The sequence below is a fragment of the Pararge aegeria genome, chromosome 9, assembly GCF_905163445.1.
Source record: "Pararge aegeria chromosome 9, ilParAegt1.1, whole genome shotgun sequence".
NCBI classification, from domain to species: domain Eukaryota; kingdom Metazoa; phylum Arthropoda; class Insecta; order Lepidoptera; family Nymphalidae; genus Pararge; species Pararge aegeria.
The window spans coordinates 9,182,398-9,204,555 of NC_053188.1; the positions used below are offsets into that span (position 1 = coordinate 9,182,398).

Consider the following 22,158-nt stretch of genomic DNA (forward strand, 5'->3'; position numbering starts at 1 on the left):
TTGTAGTGTGTCTTAGTTATTTACTTAATTGTCTAAAAAAATTGTTTTATTTGATTCTTATAACAATAATAACAAACACAAGGTCGAGAATAATTATTAGCATACGAATAGCAAAACAAAACAGTTCATCAATGGTTTTCGGCCATCGTGAATCAAAACTTATCAAACAATGAATAGTTGGCGAAACGTGTTAGAGTACTTAGTACGTATATTTTATAATGATGTCTTGGCTAATATTTTGTTAATCAGTTAATGTGTAAAATGTTTCCAGATATGAACCGTAGGTATCACTTACGTATTAAGCAAAAATTTAAATATGTATATATTCTAAATCCTACTAAGTAGCACATCAATTTCACTTTTGGGGGGACAAGATCCCACTACTTTCCCACTACTCTAACTTCGCTAAGTTATGTTCATGGTATTAAAAAGTCACTTGCTTCAACTATGAAGAAACGTGCATTTCTGAGACTTCTCCATAATGTTCTCCAAGGTGGGTGGGGTCCACCAATCTGCACTGGGCCAGCGTCGTGACCAGGGCAATACCTTTCCCACTGTGGGAGGAGTCCTTTGCCGTGTAGTTGGTCGGTAATGGTTGATTTGATTATTAAAAAGTCTTAATTATCATTTAGACAAGTGAAGTCATCCCATGTGCTAAATTATCAAACCCTTTCACATCACAACATTTCGCCTTCGCTATTCCATTAGCGAACTCAATTATACGGCCTACATTCCAATGAACATCGCCATTTGTGTAACCAAATGACTTTTAGGCAAATAAAGTTAGATCGCATCCTTTGTTTAACCCGTAACTATAAATTTAACGTGAAATAAATTGAAACGTAAAATTTAATAAATTTGCTTTGATTTTGTCACTAACTGTTATGATTTTCACGTAATTATTATTATACCAGTGTTCCCGCATTGGTCAAATTCAACCACAATCTATTTAAATAATAAGTTTGTTCATTATAAAGGGTCTACTGTCAAATACTATAGTCGTGTGGCGACGGCAGATCAGTATATAGTCGTCACCACCCCTCCCATGCGTGGGTGTCGTACGAGGCGACTAAAGTACGAGAACGGTACGGCGAATATGCAGCTGAGTTCTCAGTGCTACCATTACCAATACCATCTACTGCGACCACCAACCCGTATGGGCAAACCTTCCCATTGGGAGAAGCCTTTGGGATTTTTTTTTCGGTCCAGCAACTATTACAGGCTATTGATGGATACTTCTAGTATTACAGATTTTGCCAAGGCACTGACACTGACACTGCTAATTTCTAGTTAATTTGTTATTATAAATAGTTAAAATATTTGTTATTATTTTAAATAATTTGTTCTATAAATAATTAATAAAATTTGTCATTATAATATAAACCTATTTTTTTCTAACAAATTAAAAAGAATCAAAAAAAATAATAATGTTATTTCTTTTTATTTAATGTATTGAATATGCATGATTTAAGAAAAATATTAGTTTTCTGCACTTGTATTTATATAGAAAAGTTCTATATAAACTATAAGTGTGAAAAATTTCATATTCCGCCGTCTAAGCAATTTTCGTACAAAAAAAGATTATATTCAGGGATAATATAGCGGTTGAACCGCTTGGCTACCTTCTTCAAACTTGTTTTCCTATTTGCAGCTGGGTCACGCTGACAAAAATGTCAAATCTCTTTTTGTGGTGACGCCTATTACATAAGGAGCAGCAAACGCGCGAATATAGCGGATCAACCGCACGGTTACCATCTTCAAAGAGGTTTTCCTATCCGCAGCTGGGCGACGCTCACAAAAATGTCAAATCTCTTTTTGTGGTGACGCCTATTGCATAAGGAGCAGCAAACGCGCGAACTATAAGATTGAATAGTTAATAATTTCATATGATTTTTTTATTAAACTATACCTACAACCGAATAGCAAGCTGCTCAAGATTATCTACGTGAGATTGCCTTAGTCATGAAATGACTAAATTTTATTAGGATTAACGTTTTATGCGAAATACTGAGGATTGGAAATCATCTTACATGTGTTACATGATTTTCGATATAAAATGTGCTTTTTTGTAAAAGACTGGTATAATTCTATAAAAAGTAATCTTTATTTTTGTAGTAGTATGTATATGTTATGATTTACTTATGTTGGACGCGGATAAAGCGCTTTTTATTATCATCATTCATCTGGTGGTTAGTGTTTATGCAGTCATTGATAAAAGCGGGCTAGGTATTATACTTTTTCCTAATCGATATCTAATAATAATAAACCTTTATTGCCATTTTCTATTGTTAAAACTCGAACTAAATTATTACCAATTTATTATTAACAATATGGCAAATGGCCGCAAACTCAACCTTATGTTGTGCATTGGCAACAACGCTGAAACAAACTACAATCTATGTTGTCTATAGTAGGTCCATAGCGCCAACAGGTTGTCTAATACCATTATTTTGAGGCTGAAAACTTGTTATAAAAGAAATTAAATCCACACTATAAAGTTGAAATATTTAAGAAATGATATTTTTATTGCATATGACACATCGAAAATACATTCTATTTTAATCTATTAATGCGTGAAGCATAAACTTTGTGGGCCTTTTTACAAAAATTAAGTTTAAAATTTCCCACACATAGTTTAGATAAGAATTGCAGAATGCTAATATTTTTCTTAAATTATGCGTAAGAAATACATTAAATCAATGAAAAAAATAACACACTGCCAAGTACTCGACACGCATTTAATAAACTTTGTTTAAACATTTTTTGAATTATAATTTGTTTGAAAAAAAATGGGAAAATTGTCAACAGTGAAGTCTATGCGTTTGACAATTGAACCTTAATTAATAATGCTCAAACGTATTATTTTAATTAATTATGGTCGCATTTTGACAGATGGGCGATCACTAGTTTATATAGATACAAAATAAATGTTTGAGTAAAACAACCTGCAAACGTTCATACCTACCATTAGATCCATCTAAATTTTTACCATTCGTCTACTCTATTTACTCCCAAATGTGTTCGATTTCGTCACCAACTCATCAATCATTCGGTTGACAAGATAAATGGGTGTAAGCTTTGCTTCTTCACATACGTAGGGGAATAGTCTAATGACAATTAATCGCTTTCCATCAATGGATTCCATATTCATTGCTCATATTACTCGTTTTATAAATATTTTTTACATCTTATACTTAAAAGAAAGTGGAATTAAATAAATCCATTGAAATAGTAATACAATTAATATAGCTAACTAATCATTTTATATCTAGACAGGAAAACTTAACCACACGCAAGACAGAAAAATAAAAATGATATTGGAAAAGACCAACTGCTTAGTTTTTTACCGGGTTCTTCTCTGTAGAATCTGCCTTCCGAACCTGTGGTAGAGTCACTACAAACAGAAATATTTACAAAAAAGTTTTTAAGAAGCATTTTTATCATAAATGAATTATGAATTTTGAATTCTATTTTAAAGCTATGTCCTACTGACCAACAAACAACCTACAGTTAGAACCTATGCCTGAATGTAAAAATTTAAATACTAAGAGAACCGAAAGTCAAAGTGTCAAATAAAATAAATAATTATAATATTAATTAATTAATTAAGTTTAATCCATAGCATTTTGACTTTTTGAAATTCGTTTGGCCTGTAGTTTGATTTTTGCCCACAAGCACCTTTGGAAATTGTCGTTATCTCACGGGATATCAGGAATTCTAGGCACACGAAATTGCTGGCATCCACTAGTTATTTTTAACTATATTTAGTAGTAGTAGAATCTACCCCCTTCTTTTTGAAAGAGCTCGTGAAGTACTACCCCCATCCCATGCTTATTTCTGTCAGCAAGCAGCTTTATTGTGTTCCCGTCTGAATGGCGTGGTCGCCGGTTTACTTACAGGCAGATGAGCCTCAGGTTTATGGGAACATGCAGTGAATCACTTCATGAAAGTGTTCCTAGGATGCCCTGCAATCTGTTGCTCTGTTTAATGGCAACATTTTTCCACTTTCCATCAGTTGGCCATCGGCCTGGTCCGTCATTATAGCTAGCTTCAAGGAGTATTAATGGGTTTTAACAAGTTTTAATGAGCAATATTATATATTAATGTTGTAAACCACTAAACCAATCTTGGGAAAATTTTGCATTTGCCTGAATATTGCTCGCTGTAAATGGGTTTATACAAAAGCGGGAAAGTTTCTTAATCGCACGGGAAATCAGAAATTGTACGTGGAACTTCTAGTATTAAATAAAAATAGGTTTATGTAAATTTTCTTTTTTTTTTTTTTATATTATAAAAACTGAAATTGTAATGTACAAATAAATAGCACAAATGCTATTAAATAATTGATATCGGATCGGCAAGGGTAGGCAAGATTCTAATTATGAGGAGTTTTTACAGAGAAATTTTTTCGTTACTATAACAATATGTTTTAGTTGGTTTTAGTCTAATAAGACTATCTTCAGATGCGTAAATTATGCTTCCATCAGCCTCTATGGCTACTCCATATACAGTTTCGATTGAGGTAAGTTTTTCCACTTTTTTCGTGCTATCATCGATGTAAAATAAGCCATCTGGAGTAGAAAAAAATATTTTACCATTAACATCACACGTGAACCCGTTAATGTTGTAATCACCAACGTAAGATATATAATTCTTGATTTTTTTGTGAACGAAGAGTCCAGATGAGTTCGAAAAGTAAATGTTGTCAAAGTTATCAACTGCAACTAGCATTCCTTGCGTATCAATTAGCTCAGGTACTCTATGAGATTGATGATCTTTGAATATATAAACATGTTCTTCTGGATATTTAGAATAGTACAAATCTTTTTTGTAAAACAGTTGCCAAATATTATGGTCGGTGCCATCGATATGAGTTGCAACTTTGGTTTCATAATCAAACTGGTAAATACCGTCTCGACCACCTAAGTAGACAATGTTTTGTTTCTCATCTACTGCATTAGCAAACCCTCCGTTAATGCCTGTTATAATTTTAAATTCATTGGTCTTTAGGTTAATGTAAGCTGATTCAAAACTTTTTTCTGGATCAGAACTTGAATAACTAAAGAATAAAGTGTTCGTATTATAGTCGAGCGCCAGTTGGTATGGACTCTTTATGTCATTTTTTAATACTTGTTGTTCATGTTTTATGTTATGAACAACAATACCATCACAGTTTTCAATAGGTATTCTTGCATTTGCATACGCTAATAGCGACAACAGTATAATGAACTTCATCTGAAAATAAGAAAATAATTATTACAATTACATGTTCCAATCTAAAGTGATTAATATATGATTCTTCATACCCTTCAAGTCGAAATACATTAATAACTGTAATAATATTCATTAATACAATTAATGGGGTCAGTTTTAAAAGTTACTATAAGAAGATGTATCAGATTCGACGCGATAAAAAATATCTAAATATATAGACTATCGTCAAACTATTTAAAAATATATTTCGGTTGAGGAATCAAGGGAACTACTGTTACCACATAAAGCAATAATATTTTAAGGGTTCAGTTTTATATTATACACCTTGAAGCCCCTAAAAAAAGGATTATACTTTATTCGAACAAATGCGATAACACTTTTAAAATAATACAGCTGTTCGAGAGTTTTCCTTTGGAGGGACCGTGTTTGACCCCTGGCACACAGCTCTATCTGAGAGAAAAGTCTACTACAAATCCCCGAATACATGTAACTTAATGAAAATATGTCAGATTTGATAAGGAAGATGCACCCGTTTCAAAGCATCATAGTCCACTGAAGAGCAAACACTTGTTCTGAGAAAGACATACTAAAGAGCGTGTACTAAAACTCAGATAACTCAGAAACACAGTTAAACTCAGAAATTAAGAGAAATCTTTATCATATATAAACCAAATATTTTTTTGACAGACATTATATTTTACCGTTGTGTTCGTAATTAAACCAAAATTAGAACCATTCTGTACGTATAATGACGATCGATATTTTTAAAGTTATTACGTAATTTAGATTCAAATTAATTTATAATAAAACTTAATATTAATGAAATACTTACAATTTATCAACTGTTGACCAGCGAGAATATATTACAACTAGCTTTATAAAACTGATAAGGTTGTTTTTAAACGAGTTCATGATATTATTCCCAAAGGTTATAATTTAATGATATCGATTAATTACAATTAGGTATCATCATATTCCGTGAATTGTTATGCAGAAATGATCCTAATGGGTACGCAATTGCTGGTATCAATTTTTTATAAAGATTTCTAAGCTATTCATTACAGTAAACTAAATTTTTTTACTATACAGAGGAAGCAAGAGTATATCGTTCAAAAAAGAGCTGCTTTATATTTTGACCGATCTAAATAAGATCTTAGGGTCTACTTGGGTAAAATAAAATGTTGTCCACTTCTCCACCCATCTGTCAGAGCCCCATTACTTCTGAAACAAGCGACGTAGTAAGTCCAAATTTGCAAATATTATGTAAAACTATGGTCTTAAAGTTGTTTACATATTGTATAGAAGCAGGCGTTACTTTGAGAAAATCCATGATATATTATGAAAGTTAAGTATAATTTGCTATAGTTCGCGAAAAGCAGGAGAATCTGTATGGTGTAATTTATAATTTCTTAATTTTTCTTTCTGAGTTTACAAAATTGTTAAGTCAACATCTCCTGAGGATGCTCCGGTTTCGGAGCGAAACGTGTGTAGTAATGTACCCTACATTGCCGAAGATCTGTTTGGTGTGGAGTATAAGGATTGAAGAAATTATATTATGCTCCGGTTTTGAGGAGCGAATTTTAAGCATAATTTTATAATAAATGTGTTCACAACAAGTAGGGTAGGATCATAATTTTGGGATAGCATTCAGGAGAACTTATTTCTCGCCGATCCCAAATATATAGGGAACAATGTTCTTAAAATGCACATTGCGGGATTGGACAGGCCCAAACCGAGTACAAATCTAGATAGTATAAACTAGATAGCTTTATTCAAAAATCTATCTTAATAATTGTCGTTTTACGGACTACCAAGGAGCGATTTTAAGCGAAAATGAAGAGGATAGTTTAATCACTACATGTTTCGTTTATGATTTCGAGGAATTCTTGAGTTATCTTTAAGAGAGTTTCAAGTGCAATACCTCTGGAGCACACAGGAAGTAAGACTTGAAGTAGAAGCTAAGCTAGTAATAGAGATTTTTGAGACAAAATTCGTACGGAGCAGTACAATAAATAAGCCATGCTTATTTTACACCACAATTACTAAGCAATTGCAATTGCTTACTAATTGTGGCCTGTGTAACCGGAACATGATGATGGACGTAGGGCGACACTTTGTACAAGGTGTTCCTTGCATGTCCTGCAAAGTATTGCTCTGTTTATAGGAGATGGGTTTTTACTTATCGTAAGGTGGGCCATCTGCTTGTTACGTCAAAGAAGAAAAAGATAAAGTGTACTTTCCCAATGCAAAAATAAATATTGATCATTTACAACCAAATAATGCCCGAAAAATACAAAAAAATATTTTTATACACGTATTAAGAATCTTCTCCTTTTCAATCAATCAATCATTATTAGTAATTAATATTTTAACATACTGTATGAGGTAATGACAAATAAAAGTTTAAACACGTATAGAAAGATGTTTTCCTCTTTTTTTTTTAGTTTAAGGATAATTTGTTTGAATGAGACAGATAAAAAAGACAATTGTCTGTCGAACGAGTCCGGAATGCTTCTTTGACACAAAATTAACTGCTTGATTTATTACTGACCCTCTTCAATGTTGGACAGAACAATCTATAAGAATAAAAGCTAAGTCCAATGTATTGGTTGCTTAAATAGGGTTTTCTTAAAAGATTGCTGAAATAAATTCCGCCTACTGTTTGTTTCAAGATCGTTTTTATCAGTTTCCGATCCATCTTCCGATAAAAATGTGTGATCTCTTGTAGTCTAGTAAAAAATACTATCGAACCTTATCTAGTATAATTATGCAACTTCAAATATAATCAAGCCTTAAATGAGAAGATAGGATTTAGAGTTGTTTTGAATATAAAAATGTGGTTCTGTTTTTTTTACCAAGCCTAGGTATGTTTAAGGTTTCATTACTCCAGATAATCAGGAATAATAATAGAAATAAATCTATTGCAGCGCAATCAAACCAACCTTTGTTGGAAAGGGATCTCCCTTGGGTACACTTCCTACTGAGTTATGGCTTTATTTAGAACATAATTGGACTGACTTCGGTTGACTTGATTCATGAACACAGGTGAATCCTAAAAATAGTATCATTTTACTTCTTACATTTTGATAAGGCTAGGAATAAACAATATTTTTAATTATGCTTTTATGTATATATATATAGCTACGGATTAGTAGATGGTAACAGATTACTGCCACCCCTGAATGCCGCATTAGTAGATTTGATGAATAACCGGGAGATGGTATACTATGTTGCATTAAAACAACAAGCGACATCTGCATTCAGAAATACCCATCAATTTATTAAGGTATTTAAATTGGTAAATATATTTTACAATGTCACGAAACATGCCACAATTTTACATCTAGCGATCAAGTATGAAATATGAACTAGAAAATAATTATGAGTTACAAAATATTCAGAAGGCTTTGATCTTAGTAAAACCAAAGGGGCTTTCTGGCCCTTACCTTTTCAAATTCAAATGAGGATCAGAATTTGCTTACTACTTGCTTTGAAAAATACATCGTAAGGAAATCTGCATACCTAAGGCCCTCGGTTTTATTTTAGTCAGATTAATATTCTGGAACGACACTTTGTGTAAAACACCGCTTTTCCTTATTTTACTACAAAATTTTTATGATCTAATTAAGAACTCTGTGTTTGCTTAGTACTTAAATCTTAATAATAAAATTCCTGCTTTCATTGCAACGGTGAAAAATACATCTGGATATTGAAGACATAGGATCTGAAATTTGGTCATAAGATCTAAAATTTATAAACTGATTTAAATTTTCTGTTTTGTTTGAAACAACATACTTCCCATGTAGTCCCATATTCATCAGGTGAAGATCTGTTGAAGGGATCCTGAAGAAATCGAGAGAACTCTTCAAATATTGTAGCGAAACCTAGTACTAGAGTATTTTTTAAAGTAACTTGATTATTTGCTTTAGAAAAACACCATTTGGTCAAGTGAAACTGATGATGAAGACCACGAATGGCTACCTGAAGGACATCATTATATGTATGGCATGGGTTGCAATACGATTATGGTCTATGGGTCGAATGCAATTTATGCTCATGGCAATAAAGGCGTGCTAGGATTATCCACACAACTATAAACGCCCCAGGTTCCGAAAAAAAATATTTTGTGAAAGATTATGAACAGTTGACATTAGCTTATAAAAATATATATATGATTGCAAATCTAGCCACTAAAAAGCGAACAATATTTTTAAGTAGGTGCGAAGTAAAATGTTGAAAATTACTAGATTTAGATCATAAAGGTACTTCGTTTTCCCATTTCTTCGTATTTCATTCATTCTACAAGTGATGGCCGATTGGCGCAGTCGGCAGCGACCCTGCTTTCTAGGACAAAGGCCGTGGGTTCGATTCCCACTATTGGGAAATGTTTGTGTTACGAACAGAAATGTTTTTCATTGTCTTGGTGTGTTTATATGTATTTTATAAGTATTTATCTATATTATTCATAAAAGAAAATATTCATCAGTCATCTTAGCACCCATAACATAAGCCACGCTTACTTTGGGGCTAGATGGCGGTGTGTGTATTGTGTAGTATATTTATTATTTATTATTATTATTCCCTTTTATTAAGTAGCAAGGAAAGTCGTTTATTAAGTAGCAAGTAGCAGTAATTTTCTACATTGGACTTGTCATCGAATTAAAAAAAATATTTTTAGAAGTGAAATTTTTACTAATAAGTAATACTAATGGTGTATAAACGATGATGATGTTATATTAGAAATTTAAAAATGTAACATGATACTTTCATATCATATTTACATTTGTTCTGAGTAGGAAAACTTTCTTACTTTGAACTGATCCCTGAAGAAGCAACAGCCGCAAATTGCGAAATTAACTTGCAAATGGTGTCTGGACTTTAAATTTTTAGTTCCTCGACTTGATTAACTAAATAAGACTGAAATGAGCTTATTTAACATCTTAATGGCTTTTAGCTGGAGATTTTTTCCACGAAATATATTTTTTTTACTTCTATAATAATAAATGGCAAATGAAATTCCGAAATGATTTGCGCTCAGGTGCACTAAATTATGCAGTATTTTGTGTTTCAAATATTTATTAATAATAAAGCTATAAAAGCATCGAAGTAATTTTTAGTTACCAACAATAATAAATGCCACTGAAGTGATGGTTTACGAGTTCATTGTACCTGATCATCATATATTTGTACCCAATATTCAAAAATATATACAGACGATCAATTTCCATATTTTTATTATTTTGTTAATGATAATTTGTTAATTAATATCTAGCTCAAAATATAATATGTCAACAGATAGCGCTTTAGTAAAAACCTATTTTTATTTGGTTGTATTTTACAGGGATAATAAGTTTAGGGTTAGATTATCTTAAAGGGTAAATAATGCGATTTCTTCCAGGCGAACTGTTCACTGAAATGATTCTGAATCGCTCTAGATAAATATTTTTTGTAAGTATATCATCAATATCAATAACTGGCCCACTACAGGTCTCTTTATCAGAATGAGAAGGATTAAAGTCGTAGACCACCAAGTTAACTAGTGTGGATTAAAAGACTTCACACCTATTGATATTAATGGCATTTATACGTCATTAAAGAGATATAATTCATTAATTAAGGATAGATTGTTGTTATTAACATAGAACATCCATCTGGCACGGTTTTATTTACAAAATGATGGATATTCAATACAAAGTGCTTAAATAACATAAATTACAACTTATTCAATAAAAACATTTATATTGAAATATCATCTTACAAGCATCTTTCAGACAAAAGGGAAGGTTCGGTTTTAAGTGTCATTTTTAACTGACCAATAAAAAGTTCCAATTGTGACATTTGTCTAAAGTTTGCTTTGTATTTTTCGCATTGCTTAAGAAATACTGGATATAAGTATTCCAATAAGGCGTGGTCCAAGGTGGGGAATAAATGATGTAAAGAGTGGTGACCAAAGAAGGTCATCACTTTGAAATGGCTATCGTTTATGTTCGGTCTGTCCATTACTGCCTCTAGCTCGTGCATGCCCCAATCAAGTGTTACATCACTGAAAGAAAAATATATATCCTTAGGTATTTTCTTACTCATATTATAAAGAGCCGATACATGACCTTTAGGGCCAAAGGTATATAAAAATTTAAAGATGCGAAGTAAAGTATAGTATTATACTGAATTGTCACCCGCTTAAATATGTTAAGCATTTTAAATTTACCAATGACCTTGAGGATGATGGAGACATAGAATGAGAGCGTAGGGCTTTGGCGCTGTACTGCAATATGTAGGTCCACAGGTTTGTTTGATGTAACGAGGAAGAAAAAGTTAGTTTGTTTAAAGCCTTTTGTCAAACCTTTTACACTGGATCTCTGTGGACCAGCATTACACAGGCATCGCTAAACGCCCTACGAGTTCAGAATTGATGATTTCAGAATGCTGCTGGCCTTACCTTGTTATTGTAGCGCATCTGAAATTTTCGCGAGGGCTCATACTGATGACTTTTTTGCCATCAGAAGAAAACGAATAGCATCCTTGATAAAATAACGTGGGTAAGCAGTAACGGCATTCTGAAGGCATTAATAAGTTGATACGACTTTCCAATTTACAAGTTCCATGTACACAAGCACATTTTATTAAACTCCCTTGTTGGGCTGCCTGGAGGCCGAAATTATAATTTCTTACTTTTTTGTATATTTAATATTAATATCTCATGTAATTGTTTGATTTTGTTTTTCATTATTGCTGTTTTTTTAATTATTCTGTTTTATAGAGTAGATGGGTCATAGTTACCCAATAAATAATAATTATTTTTATATTATTATTATCGAGATTTACTCTCATGCCCGTGTGCAAGATAAATATATATAGTGAGCTAAAACAACATTAATATACTTACTCAGATACATAGAGAATACTACACTTAAATATATATTACATAAATACAAATTTGCACCGGGCGAAGGATATTAATCATTATTATAGATTTCAATTTGATCTTGATTTTTTGTATCCAGGTTATGATATCCCAGAGAGTTAGTCACAAGACTAAATCGTATTTAACGTACATGGGATACTGGTATACACTCGAGTATTGCATCGATGTATCAGTAACATCGGTAACAGTAACTATTTAATAAATGGGTCAACCATTTAACATTTTAAATTTGTTTGTTTGTTACTTATGTTCGAATCAAGCGTTGAACCGATCTTGATAGAAGGCACACATGTAACTTTTATCCTAGAGATGGAAAATATATATCCTGGAAATACTGCGGTTAAAAGTTACACGCGAAATGTAAAAAAATGCATTTGTTCTAGTCTTTGTGAAATTTTGCATAGAAATACTCGTAGTTTGCATCTTGGAGACGGCCACATTTAAAAAAGTATGCGGACGAATTTACGGGTAACAGCTAGTGTTTATAACAAAATTATCTGATTTTACATTTTGGTGTTTAAAACTCCTCGTGGTTATACTTAGGCAAATGTATAAAAACTTCCGAATAAATGGCTTACCTGACTTGATCACCATCCTTAAATATTTTCGGATGATGATGAGCAGCATTGGCTCCTATAACAAAGAAGACGAAACTCCCTCCGCACAATATTCCCAGCCATATCGTGATCACATCATAGAAGTTGGCATTACTGGCAAAATACATCCACAACGGAAGCGAGAAACCAATTAAGTCATGCCAGTAAATACCATTATGTTTTGTAAATAAACCATCACGTAATAAAGCAACCAACATTCTGAAAAAAAATTATATGCATGAAATAATATCCAAATAATATAGGTAGATATGTTTAAACGGGGTAAACTTCTCCTTTTCTCTCTGCCGTGCTTTGGCAGGTGGAAAGGCCGATTGGCGCAGTGGGCAGTTTCCCACAACTGGTAAATGTTTGTGTGATGAACATGAATTTGTCTAGGTGTTTATGTATATTTTTTGTATTTATCTATATTATTCATAAAAAACATCAGTCATCTTAGTTTTCCTAACACAAGCTACGCTTACTTTGTGGCTAGATGGCGCTGTGTGTATTGCGTAGTATATTTATTTATTATTTTTTATATTTATTAATGTTAATTTTATGGATTGTCTGTGGATATAATCGAGAAACATAATTTTTGGGCTTCGTGCCTATGCTTGCGCCACGCCGCACTGTTCCAATTTAAAATTGTTGAGATTTTTAACCATCCGATGTTAAAGTTTTAAAAGTTTTCTTTATCCAAATAGGCCTAATTTATACACCTTTAATACATTCATATTTTTTTATGATTTATCGTAAACAATTGCGATAATTCAATTGCAAAAATTACTGGAATTTTTATAGCACTATCCAGCAGAAGTAATTTTAGTTTTCTTTTCCCAAAAAAAATCTCACTTGGAGTTCACAATGTTTTATTTATCTAGTTAGAGCGATAAATTCCCAACATTTTAATAATTTGATGTAGAAATATAGATGATGTTGTGACTTTTAAGTGGGATGTCTAGGGTTAAATACCTGGCTGTTCACAAAACGAAGAGAGGCTATAACAATTAGTTAGAAAGTCATCTTTTATAACGTACCTTCTTATCCAATTTGTAATAAATAAGAATGGAAAAATAATAAATTCCAATAAAATAGCAAGATTAGCATAAAATGGCATGTTTTTTCTGGGATTCCAAAAAATTAACGGTTCAAATCCGCTCACTTCAATATCCATCAAAGTATTTGGGTATAAATGATGTGAAAGTGCATGAGTTACTCTAAACTCCCTGAAACAAGAAAAGAAAAATTGAATCTGTCTTAAAATAAGAAAGACTTACAGACAACAGTAATGTAAAGATCTTATGTACCTACCTGTAAGACCATAGGCTTAAATTAAAATAATACATCCTCCAACTTGCTTTCCTATGTATATAGTTGTGGGCGGCAACCACAAGCCAGGCTAGTGAAACAGATGCCACAATAGAGAATCCCATTACAAGCCAATAATTGGTAGTCGAACATGACAACGCCGATGATATAAGTAATGCCACAAACAGTCCATCTGTTATCATATTTGTACATTTCAGTTTATCTTTTGGTACTTTCTTGATTTCTTCACTCACTAGATTCTTTAAAGTGCGATAGAAACCATCTTCTTTGAAAGTGAATGGAGAATTTCTTGGAGTTTTGGCATCACGAACATAAAATCGTGGTAACAGTTTTTCTGCGATGGGTGCGATGTGGTGACATTCGAACGCCTCAGTTATATCTGTACCCTGTAAAAATACCAAGTATGTGTGAGCAAGCTACCTCAAAAAGGGCACATCTCGCACCTTTAACCAAATAGGTTTTCTTTGAAATGTTATAATTTTAATGATTCCCTTCTTCGAGCATAATACATATTATGCTCGAAGAAGGCACCACTTTGGTATGAATTTTACTGCCAACGTCATGGCGTATAAAACAATAATATTGCTAGATATAAACCATTTTTTTTATATTTTGTATAGTTCTACTTGATAAAGAAAATTTTGAAAACGGCATCTCTTTTTTATAATATTTATCTATAATTATTTTATATTAGTTTGCCTTTAATGCCGATATTATTTTACTCAAAGGGAAGTTTTATATATTAAACACAAGCTTAGAAAATAAAAAAGGTTGATTCACTCCTAAATAACAAGACATTGTGTATAAGTTTTTCACTTCTCACGTGTATATGTGCATTTTTTTAATTATTAAATAATTGACTACTCTTTGGTATGTAGGTATAGATACCACAAAAATCTTTATGACGGTCTTAAGTGTAACATAATCGACATAACAATATTTCATAGAGCACAAAACGAAATCCTTCTAGAACTCTCAGTTCAAACTACCATAGAATTGGTGGTGGTGTTTATGCATAAGCGCTAGTTGTTTTATTGAAAATTTTTAAAAATAAAGTTCAAACCAAACAACAGTTCAATGCTATGAAATAAGCTCAGTAGTTTGAAATAATATTTGTAGATGAACTGTAAATTATCTCAGTAAAAACTTGTGAACTTTCCCTACTAATATTATAAATGTCAATGTAAGTTTGTTTGTTACGCTTTCACGCAAAAACGACTAAACCGATCCTCATGAAAATTTGTATACATATTCTTGGAAGTGTTAGAAGTAATATAGGATACTTTTTATCCTGACATAAAGCTCGGTTCCTTTGGGAGAGGGGATGAGTGTTTGACGGTTTTACACCATAACTCCAACAAATTATAACCGATTTAAATAATTATTTTTGTACTATAGAGGTTATAATATGGGTTTAATTTTGCCCAAACTGTGGTTTGAGATAGAGGACAGAACTCCTAAGCAGACAGCAGTAAACCCCTCATTTAAGGCATAGCGATACTTAAAACTTTAATTTTTTTTAGATCTACAACTAAATTTAATGCCACATCAAAAAACAAAATCAAACGCAGACGAAGTCGCGGGCAACAGCTAGTATAAAATATATTTGTAGAACGTCATTTGATAAAAAGGTCAAATATACAATACAGATACCAGACTTGTGTAAAGTAAAGATCTATATAATACATAAAATAAGACTTTTACAGTATTAAACTACTAGGTACCTACTGTATAATTATGTCAGGGTAACATAATTTTTACTATTATTGTTGCCAAATCAGTTGTAACTAAGTTGACAGATCGAAGGCGTAGACGGCGGGTGCACTTCGGGAGTCTTCGAAGTAGCTGACAAATTTAACCATGAGCTATCATGAAATGAAAAGTATTTAAGCAAACGAAAAGTAGGTTCTAAGTTGAAGATGCTCCGTAAACATTTGTTTTTATTGGATAGAAGTAGGCGTTACTTTGCGGTAGTCTTTGATGTGAATAAACATGAAGCTCTAATACTGCAATTGTGCATTTTTATGTACATTTTGGCTTCTTCTTGGGTCTGCAGGATCTGAAGATTACTCTCAATTTAAGTTTTTATACACAATACTACACTAATTTTAATTAATTTTAAAATATCAAAGTCTGAAAATCTTCTGGGCTTCTGAATGCCCTTGTATTAGAGAAAAATGTATCGGACAAAACTTGATAGAAGACGCAATCGATTCGTTACTAAATAAATATAGAGTGAAGTGGCACCTACGAGTTGTTTCTAGCACTGAATTGGAAACATACAATCGCAAAATGGGAACCTCAATTTATTTTTCAATTTGGAAACCGTCTCGGCCATAAAGGTTTACGAATGTAATGTTCTAAAATGCTTGTTTTTATATTGAAAATGTTACGTTTTTACACAAATGATTGCAAAAGCCTATGTTTCAACTGCTCTGCCCTAGTTGTACCCTAAACTTTTAGAAACCTTAACCCCTTCTCATTGTCGAAAGAGACTCGTGCTCTATAGTGGGGTGTGGGGTGGGTTTTAGTCACTGGCACGGGTCTATCTCCTCTCACAATGGGTTTATTAGCTGCCGTTCACGCCGCCGTCTTCATACGCCGTTGGTAAAATATTAATTATTAAGCAATTGATATTACTTTGCTCAACGATTAAGAAAAATATCGTGAGGAAATCTGCATGCTTGGGAGTTCTTAACAATGTCATCAAATGTGTATAAAGTCAAGTTAAATGAGCATATGTTATTACGAGCAATTGTTTAGCTACTTAGGACTTATTTTTACACCACAGTAATTCGTGACCCCATTTGACTTTTTAAATACACACATTACAAATATATAAATATTTTATAAACAGCAGTTTTTATGGTGTAAATAATAAAAAAATATATTTAAAAAATGTAATACACATATATAAAATAACATTGCACCACACAGAATTTCCTATTATTTATATTTAAACTTTATTTATATATTATATAAAGTTTAAATAAAGTTCAAATTGTCATTGAATATCATTGTTTTCTTAGGAAGGTAGCGAAAGTTCTGTTTAATTTTCAGCTGAGTCCTGCATAAGTCCTACTAAAAAAAAACTATTTGGAATTTTGTGCTTATATGTTTGATTGCCTTTCTGGTGCAGCAGCGAGCGTTGTGATTTTGCGCGCGGGAGGTCCCAGGTTCTATCTCCGGAAGAAGTATTTATAAAATGTAAATTTTGTCTGGTCCGTTGTGTTGGGAGGAGGCAGCCGTAGCTAGTTACTACCCTATGGACATAGACGTGCCGATAAGCGATTTAGTGTTCCGATACGATATGGGTTTATTTTAACTGCCTAACACCCCCTGCCATACCCCCAAACAGGTTAGCCCATTACCATCTTAGACTGCATGTGACAGGTAAGTGATAATGCAGTGTACTGTCAGTGTTTTATTCCTCCAAAGCAAGCCTTTGGGGGAATAAAACATAAAATAGTATAGATTAGGCAAGGACTTTTCTCACCTAATGATTTTAGTGTTAGGACACTGATGGAAATTCTCATCCCTTATTCACTGATATACATTACCTTAGTAAGTTCCAACCATTCACCTCCTCCTGGATGTGACTCGACAAACTGTCCTAAATCGTACAAGCTATCGTGCACCCTCCACAAACCTTCTGCGCCGTCGTCCATAGATTTTCCCAGCAGCCATTGTTTATAGTCTCTGAAACCCTCGTCTCTCAATGATGGGTACTTTAGTTGCGGAAAGCTGACGTGAGTTTTCTTTTCAATAGCTCTTTGATGAGCGATTTCTAAATAATCTGCGTCTTTTGGTGCCATTTTTAAACTTTAATCACGTTTTACATAATGTAGACACGAGTACGTTTCACGCAATGATGGACTCCTTGAATAACAACTTGTCTCTTTGCGTTTGCTTATATACAATGTTTATATTATAACGTTATCTTATGTGTATTTTGGTCCGTGTTTAAAATTAAGAGATTGTCCCGCAAACTTGAGCTTCTGATAGCAATAAATAATTAAATAATAGGTATTATCGGAGACACTCTGTTAGTAAAGGATCATATGGATGTATAAATACTATGCACTATGCAAATTTCAAATCCAAAATAGCCATCATCACAAATGGAAAATTACACATTTTTCACAACTCACTAAATATGGGTTTCAAATGAAAGGGCTTGACTAGTAGGATAATGTACACTATATTGAAAGAAAGTTTTAAATGGGGTTTCTTAAATTTTACATTTAAATTGTAAGTTTTTGTTCTGATAACTTCATCGTAGAACAAATCAATTAATTAATTTATTTTTATTACACTAACTACTAACATTATTATTCTTCGCATCCTGAAACTCACATGAATACTGAACCTGATTCAATAGCGACAAAAATACTTCTAAGATAACTTTGATGTCTGTCCGTCAGTCCGGACCGTGGGAAGCGGCTTGTAATAACAAAGTGAAACTTTATCACCACAATCCTCAGTCTACTTATGACCCACTGCTGGACACAGGCTTCCGCTTTCAAAGAGATTCAGTTTTAGACCATAGACCCGGCATGCTGCTACAGTACGGACGTTGGAGTGCTAGTCGAAACTCTTACTGATTTAATAGAGTCAACGGTTTTATATAGCATTACTTTGCTTTGAAATATCGATTTCAAAAATATATTATGGAGACTTATTTTTTTTAAATAGAATAAGCAGCACATAGACTTAAATATATGATTCAATTAAATTTCTGCGAACTGGAATATTTTGATCGCACTCAGCAAAAAATAATATTACGTGAGCGACGTTGCAGGCAGATACAAGTAAAATATTGAAATATAATGGCTCTGATAAAATCTGGGTGAAGGACAAATAAATTGGGTGAGTTCTTTTAAGGTTAATAATATCTATACTTATAATAAAACTGTTACTGGAAGATGTCTATACATTTAATATATTTTAAAAAATTTGACCGGGGGATGCTATTTTATAATATAATAGATACTGAGTCCAAAACAGAATTTTATTTAATTTTTGTCTGTCTGTCTGTCTATCTGTCTGTCTGTCTGTCTGTCCGGGCATTACGTGAAACTACTGAACGGAATGAAATAAAATTTGGTACAGTGGTAGCTGATATCCCGGGTCAACATATAGGATACTTTTTATCCCGATAAACAATAAGTATCCTCCGGGAAATGGGATGTTTTTTTTTTATCAATTTTACTTCATATCTCCGTTAAATTTGCACCAATTTTATTTATTCTTTTTTTATTTGACAGTGTATACTACCAAGCATGTATTGTCTAATTTTAATGAAGATCTGATGACGAGTTGTGTATTGTCGTAGTATATTTATTATTTTACAGATAACAGCAAGTCGCAAGGCATATGGGACAACGATCGAATGCATGCGTACCATCCTACTAATATTATAAATGTGAAAGTTTGTGAGGATAGATGCATGGATGGTTGGATGTACTCGTATGTATGGATAGCTGTTACGATTTAACGCTACAACGAATGAACCGATTTGGCTGAAATCTGACAGAGATATCAACAATATAGTCTGGAATAGCTCATAGGCTTCTTTTTATTCCGGAAGAGCAAACAGCTTCTACAGGATAGCATCACTATTTTTTCCGCATTTGTCTTTAAAAATCGTTGCAACGGAGTTTTAGATGGACGTGGTTTTTTGGATAGGCATAGTTAAAGCTTTTAAATTTTGTTTGGTTGAAAGCGCTAATCTCAGAAAATGCTTTTTCGTTTTTTTTTTCGATTTGTAGTAACAATTATGGCTATACATCACGCTACTATCATTAATGAGAAATGTTGCAAGAACTGCAAAAAATATCCTTATAGTATATCGGAATTGTCAGAATTGTTTGTTTCTTTAAAGTTCTATAAAACAGTCCGCGACAACAGACGACTATTTTTTGAAGTCGACTAATTCGCGGACGAAGTCGCGCGGGTCCGCTAGTATATAATAAAATAAATTTCCAACTAATATTTTTTGTTATCAATGAAAGCTATTAGTAGGGCGTAATTAGTAAACGACCCGAGACTCTTAAAGTAAATAGACGATGATGAATATAATTTGTCTATTTACTTTAAGAGTACAATTCTGATATTTATTTATAGTTTGTACTAGTGGTCATACATGACCTTGTGGCCAATTTCATATTATGAACTCTCAAGCACTTTATTAATTATCAAATTTAGCATCAAAAATTCATGGATTTTTACCAAAAAGCTGTGAAATAAAATGAATATTGCTAAACAGATATGCGAAAGTCCTGCGTTCGATTTTCGCGGTTGGCCAGGTAGTGCTATCCACTCTTTTACCTCACACACATTTGATATATTTGGCCTTCCATTTATATGTGATATTTGATATCAAAACCTTTCCATAAAGTCAAAGTCAAAGTCAAAGTCAAAGTCAAAAATATCTTTATTCAAGTAGGCCCATTGGTGGCACTTTTGATGCGTACATAAGAATTACACGGTAGTGAGATGATGGCGATAACTACATTCGTTCCAAACGCGTCCTGGTCTAAGAAGAAGCCCACAATAAACTGAGCCGGGTGTTTTTTTTTTCTTATCACCATCTCACAATGTCATTTTAAATTATTAGAAGAGCAACCTGGTTAGAGCAATAATTTACACCCAAGCTTTTTTATCGATTACGTAGTCCTATATACTATAATAGGACTTTTCTATAAGCTTACGTTTAATAAAAACTTTGAACTTTTTAAGAGACATAATCCATAATCAGGTAAACAGGTTTTATATTTGGATGAAAAACGTATTTGTACTAGTTAGAAGAGAAAACACAAAGGTTACGTCCTATGCAATTTATGTCATACACCCAAATACAATAGTTTGTTTCCTACCCAAAAGACCTAAAACGCCATGTTTAATATTTTCTAAGTATTAATGTTTTTGAATTTTTATTTTATTTTTATAAGCCAAAAAGTTTCACGACCGTTCTCCATTACAGAATGCTGATGCGTCAAACGGCCAAAGCTTTGAGAAATTCCTTTGGCGTTAAACAGCAAACCCACTCGCGCATAGAGTTTTGTTGGAATCTCGATTATTTTTCAAATCTCCGTTTAAATTAATAAAGTTGGACGTATTATCGAAGCATTAGATAAAAATAAAACTAAAATAGAAAAAAAAAATGTTAAGTTAATTCTCTCCCTTAAATTTATGAGTTTTCTTTCTTACTTATGACGCATTTTCGTTTCATTGAGTTTCAAATCACAACAATTCTAAAGAATTTCACTTAAAACAAAATTACAAACCTTAAAACGCATTATTATTTTCTGCTCTGGGGTCTAGCATTTTGAGCCCGATATATTCATGAGTATATCCTTAACCACAGATAAATAACATGCACTAGCCCATAGGGTTCGGATGCGGGATACGAAGATATATTCGGGATATGATTGCCGAAGTATATAGCAGAGCTAGAGATGTTTTAATAATGGTTTTCTTTAATTTTAAACACCAGATTTTTCTTCATCAGAAATCTCATTATTATCAGTCACAGACATATTCCACTGCAGGGAACATATCTCCAGTCTCTTAAATAAAAAATATATGTGATAGTCAAGCACAAAACAGTTCCAGTTTTTTTCATCGTTATTATTGAGGGACCTATCAAATGGCACCTGGTGTTAAGTGGAAATTTATCGCCTATAAACAGAGCAAAACTTTGCAGGGTATGCGGGGTCCACGTCCAGCTAAGTACCGCCCTGTGTCCATCAATCTAAGATGTAATTGGTAAGCTTGTGCCTGCAATTACAACACCCTTCAGACCGAAATACAGTACTGCTACTTGGCGACAGCAATTCTGCTTTGCAGCAGTAATAAACATTTCAGTAGTACTTGCCCGGACGAGCTCTGTCACGTAAAGCTGTAAAACTAATAAAACTGCAGGTGGTCGTACTCCATTGACTAAGTTCCTCTGGACTAACGGTAACTGTTTCATAATTTGTTGCTTAGTGCACTTTTGGAATGTATAATTAGTAACCAAATTACAGTCAAGAAGTACTGTATATAACTCGATTAAACATGTAAAAAAAGCTATCAGCACATATTTTAAAT

General features: G+C 32.9%; 2 protein-coding genes across 7 annotated transcripts; both read right to left on the reverse strand.

Moving 5' to 3' along the window:
* Positions 1-4,280: 4,280 nt before the first annotated feature.
* Positions 4,281-6,127, reverse strand: LOC120626214 (ommochrome-binding protein-like). 2 transcript variants are annotated; one of them, XM_039893615.1, is made up of 2 exons: positions 6,047-6,127; positions 4,281-5,235 (listed from the first exon to the last, which is right to left on the reverse strand). In XM_039893615.1, exon 2 carries the CDS (start codon positions 5,233-5,235, stop codon positions 4,393-4,395), a length of 843 nt encoding a protein of 280 aa, XP_039749549.1. In that variant the 5' UTR covers positions 6,047-6,127; the 3' UTR covers positions 4,281-4,392. The 2 variants fall into 2 exon arrangements, with proteins under 2 accessions (XP_039749549.1, XP_039749550.1); XM_039893616.1 differs by lacking the exon at positions 6,047-6,127 and adding an exon at positions 5,916-6,005.
* A 90-nt stretch (positions 6,128-6,217) lies between these two features.
* LOC120626213 (cytochrome b5-related protein-like) lies at positions 6,218-18,195 on the reverse strand. Of its 5 annotated transcripts, XR_005658845.1 has the most exons (6): positions 17,625-18,190; positions 14,047-14,450; positions 13,773-13,961; positions 12,718-12,954; positions 11,654-11,859; positions 11,121-11,257 (listed from the first exon to the last, which is right to left on the reverse strand). XR_005658845.1 is itself a non-coding variant. In XM_039893614.1 (5 exons), the coding sequence occupies exons 1-5, from the start codon at positions 17,877-17,879 to the stop codon at positions 6,375-6,377; spliced, it is 1,143 nt and encodes a 380-aa protein (XP_039749548.1). In that variant the 5' UTR covers positions 17,880-18,192; the 3' UTR covers positions 6,218-6,374. The 5 variants fall into 5 exon arrangements, 4 of the variants coding, with proteins under 4 accessions (XP_039749548.1, XP_039749547.1, XP_039749545.1 ...); XM_039893614.1 differs by lacking the exons at positions 11,121-11,257; positions 11,654-11,859 and adding an exon at positions 6,218-6,432 and having other exon boundaries at positions 17,625-18,192; XM_039893613.1 differs by lacking the exons at positions 11,121-11,257; positions 11,654-11,859 and adding an exon at positions 6,218-6,435 and having other exon boundaries at positions 17,625-18,192.
* Positions 18,196-22,158: the final 3,963 nt, after the last annotated feature.

What these genes read in the sequence shown, in the direction of transcription:
- LOC120626213 (XM_039893611.1), bottom strand. Translation starts at nt 17,879, where the DNA reads ATGGCACCAAAAGACGCAGATTATTTAGAAATCGCTCATCAAAGAGCT. An exon ending in AATGGTTGGAACTTACTAAG is followed by an intron (nt 14,451 to 17,624) that starts GTAATGTATATC and finishes GTATTTTTACAG; the next exon opens with GGTACAGATATAACTGAGGC. An exon ending in ATTACAAATTGGATAAGAAG is followed by an intron (nt 12,955 to 13,772) that starts GTACGTTATAAA and finishes ATTTTTTTTCAG; the next exon opens with AATGTTGGTTGCTTTATTAC.
- LOC120626214 (XM_039893615.1), bottom strand. Translation starts at nt 5,235, where the DNA reads ATGAAGTTCATTATACTGTTGTCGCTATTAGCGTATGCAAATGCAAGA.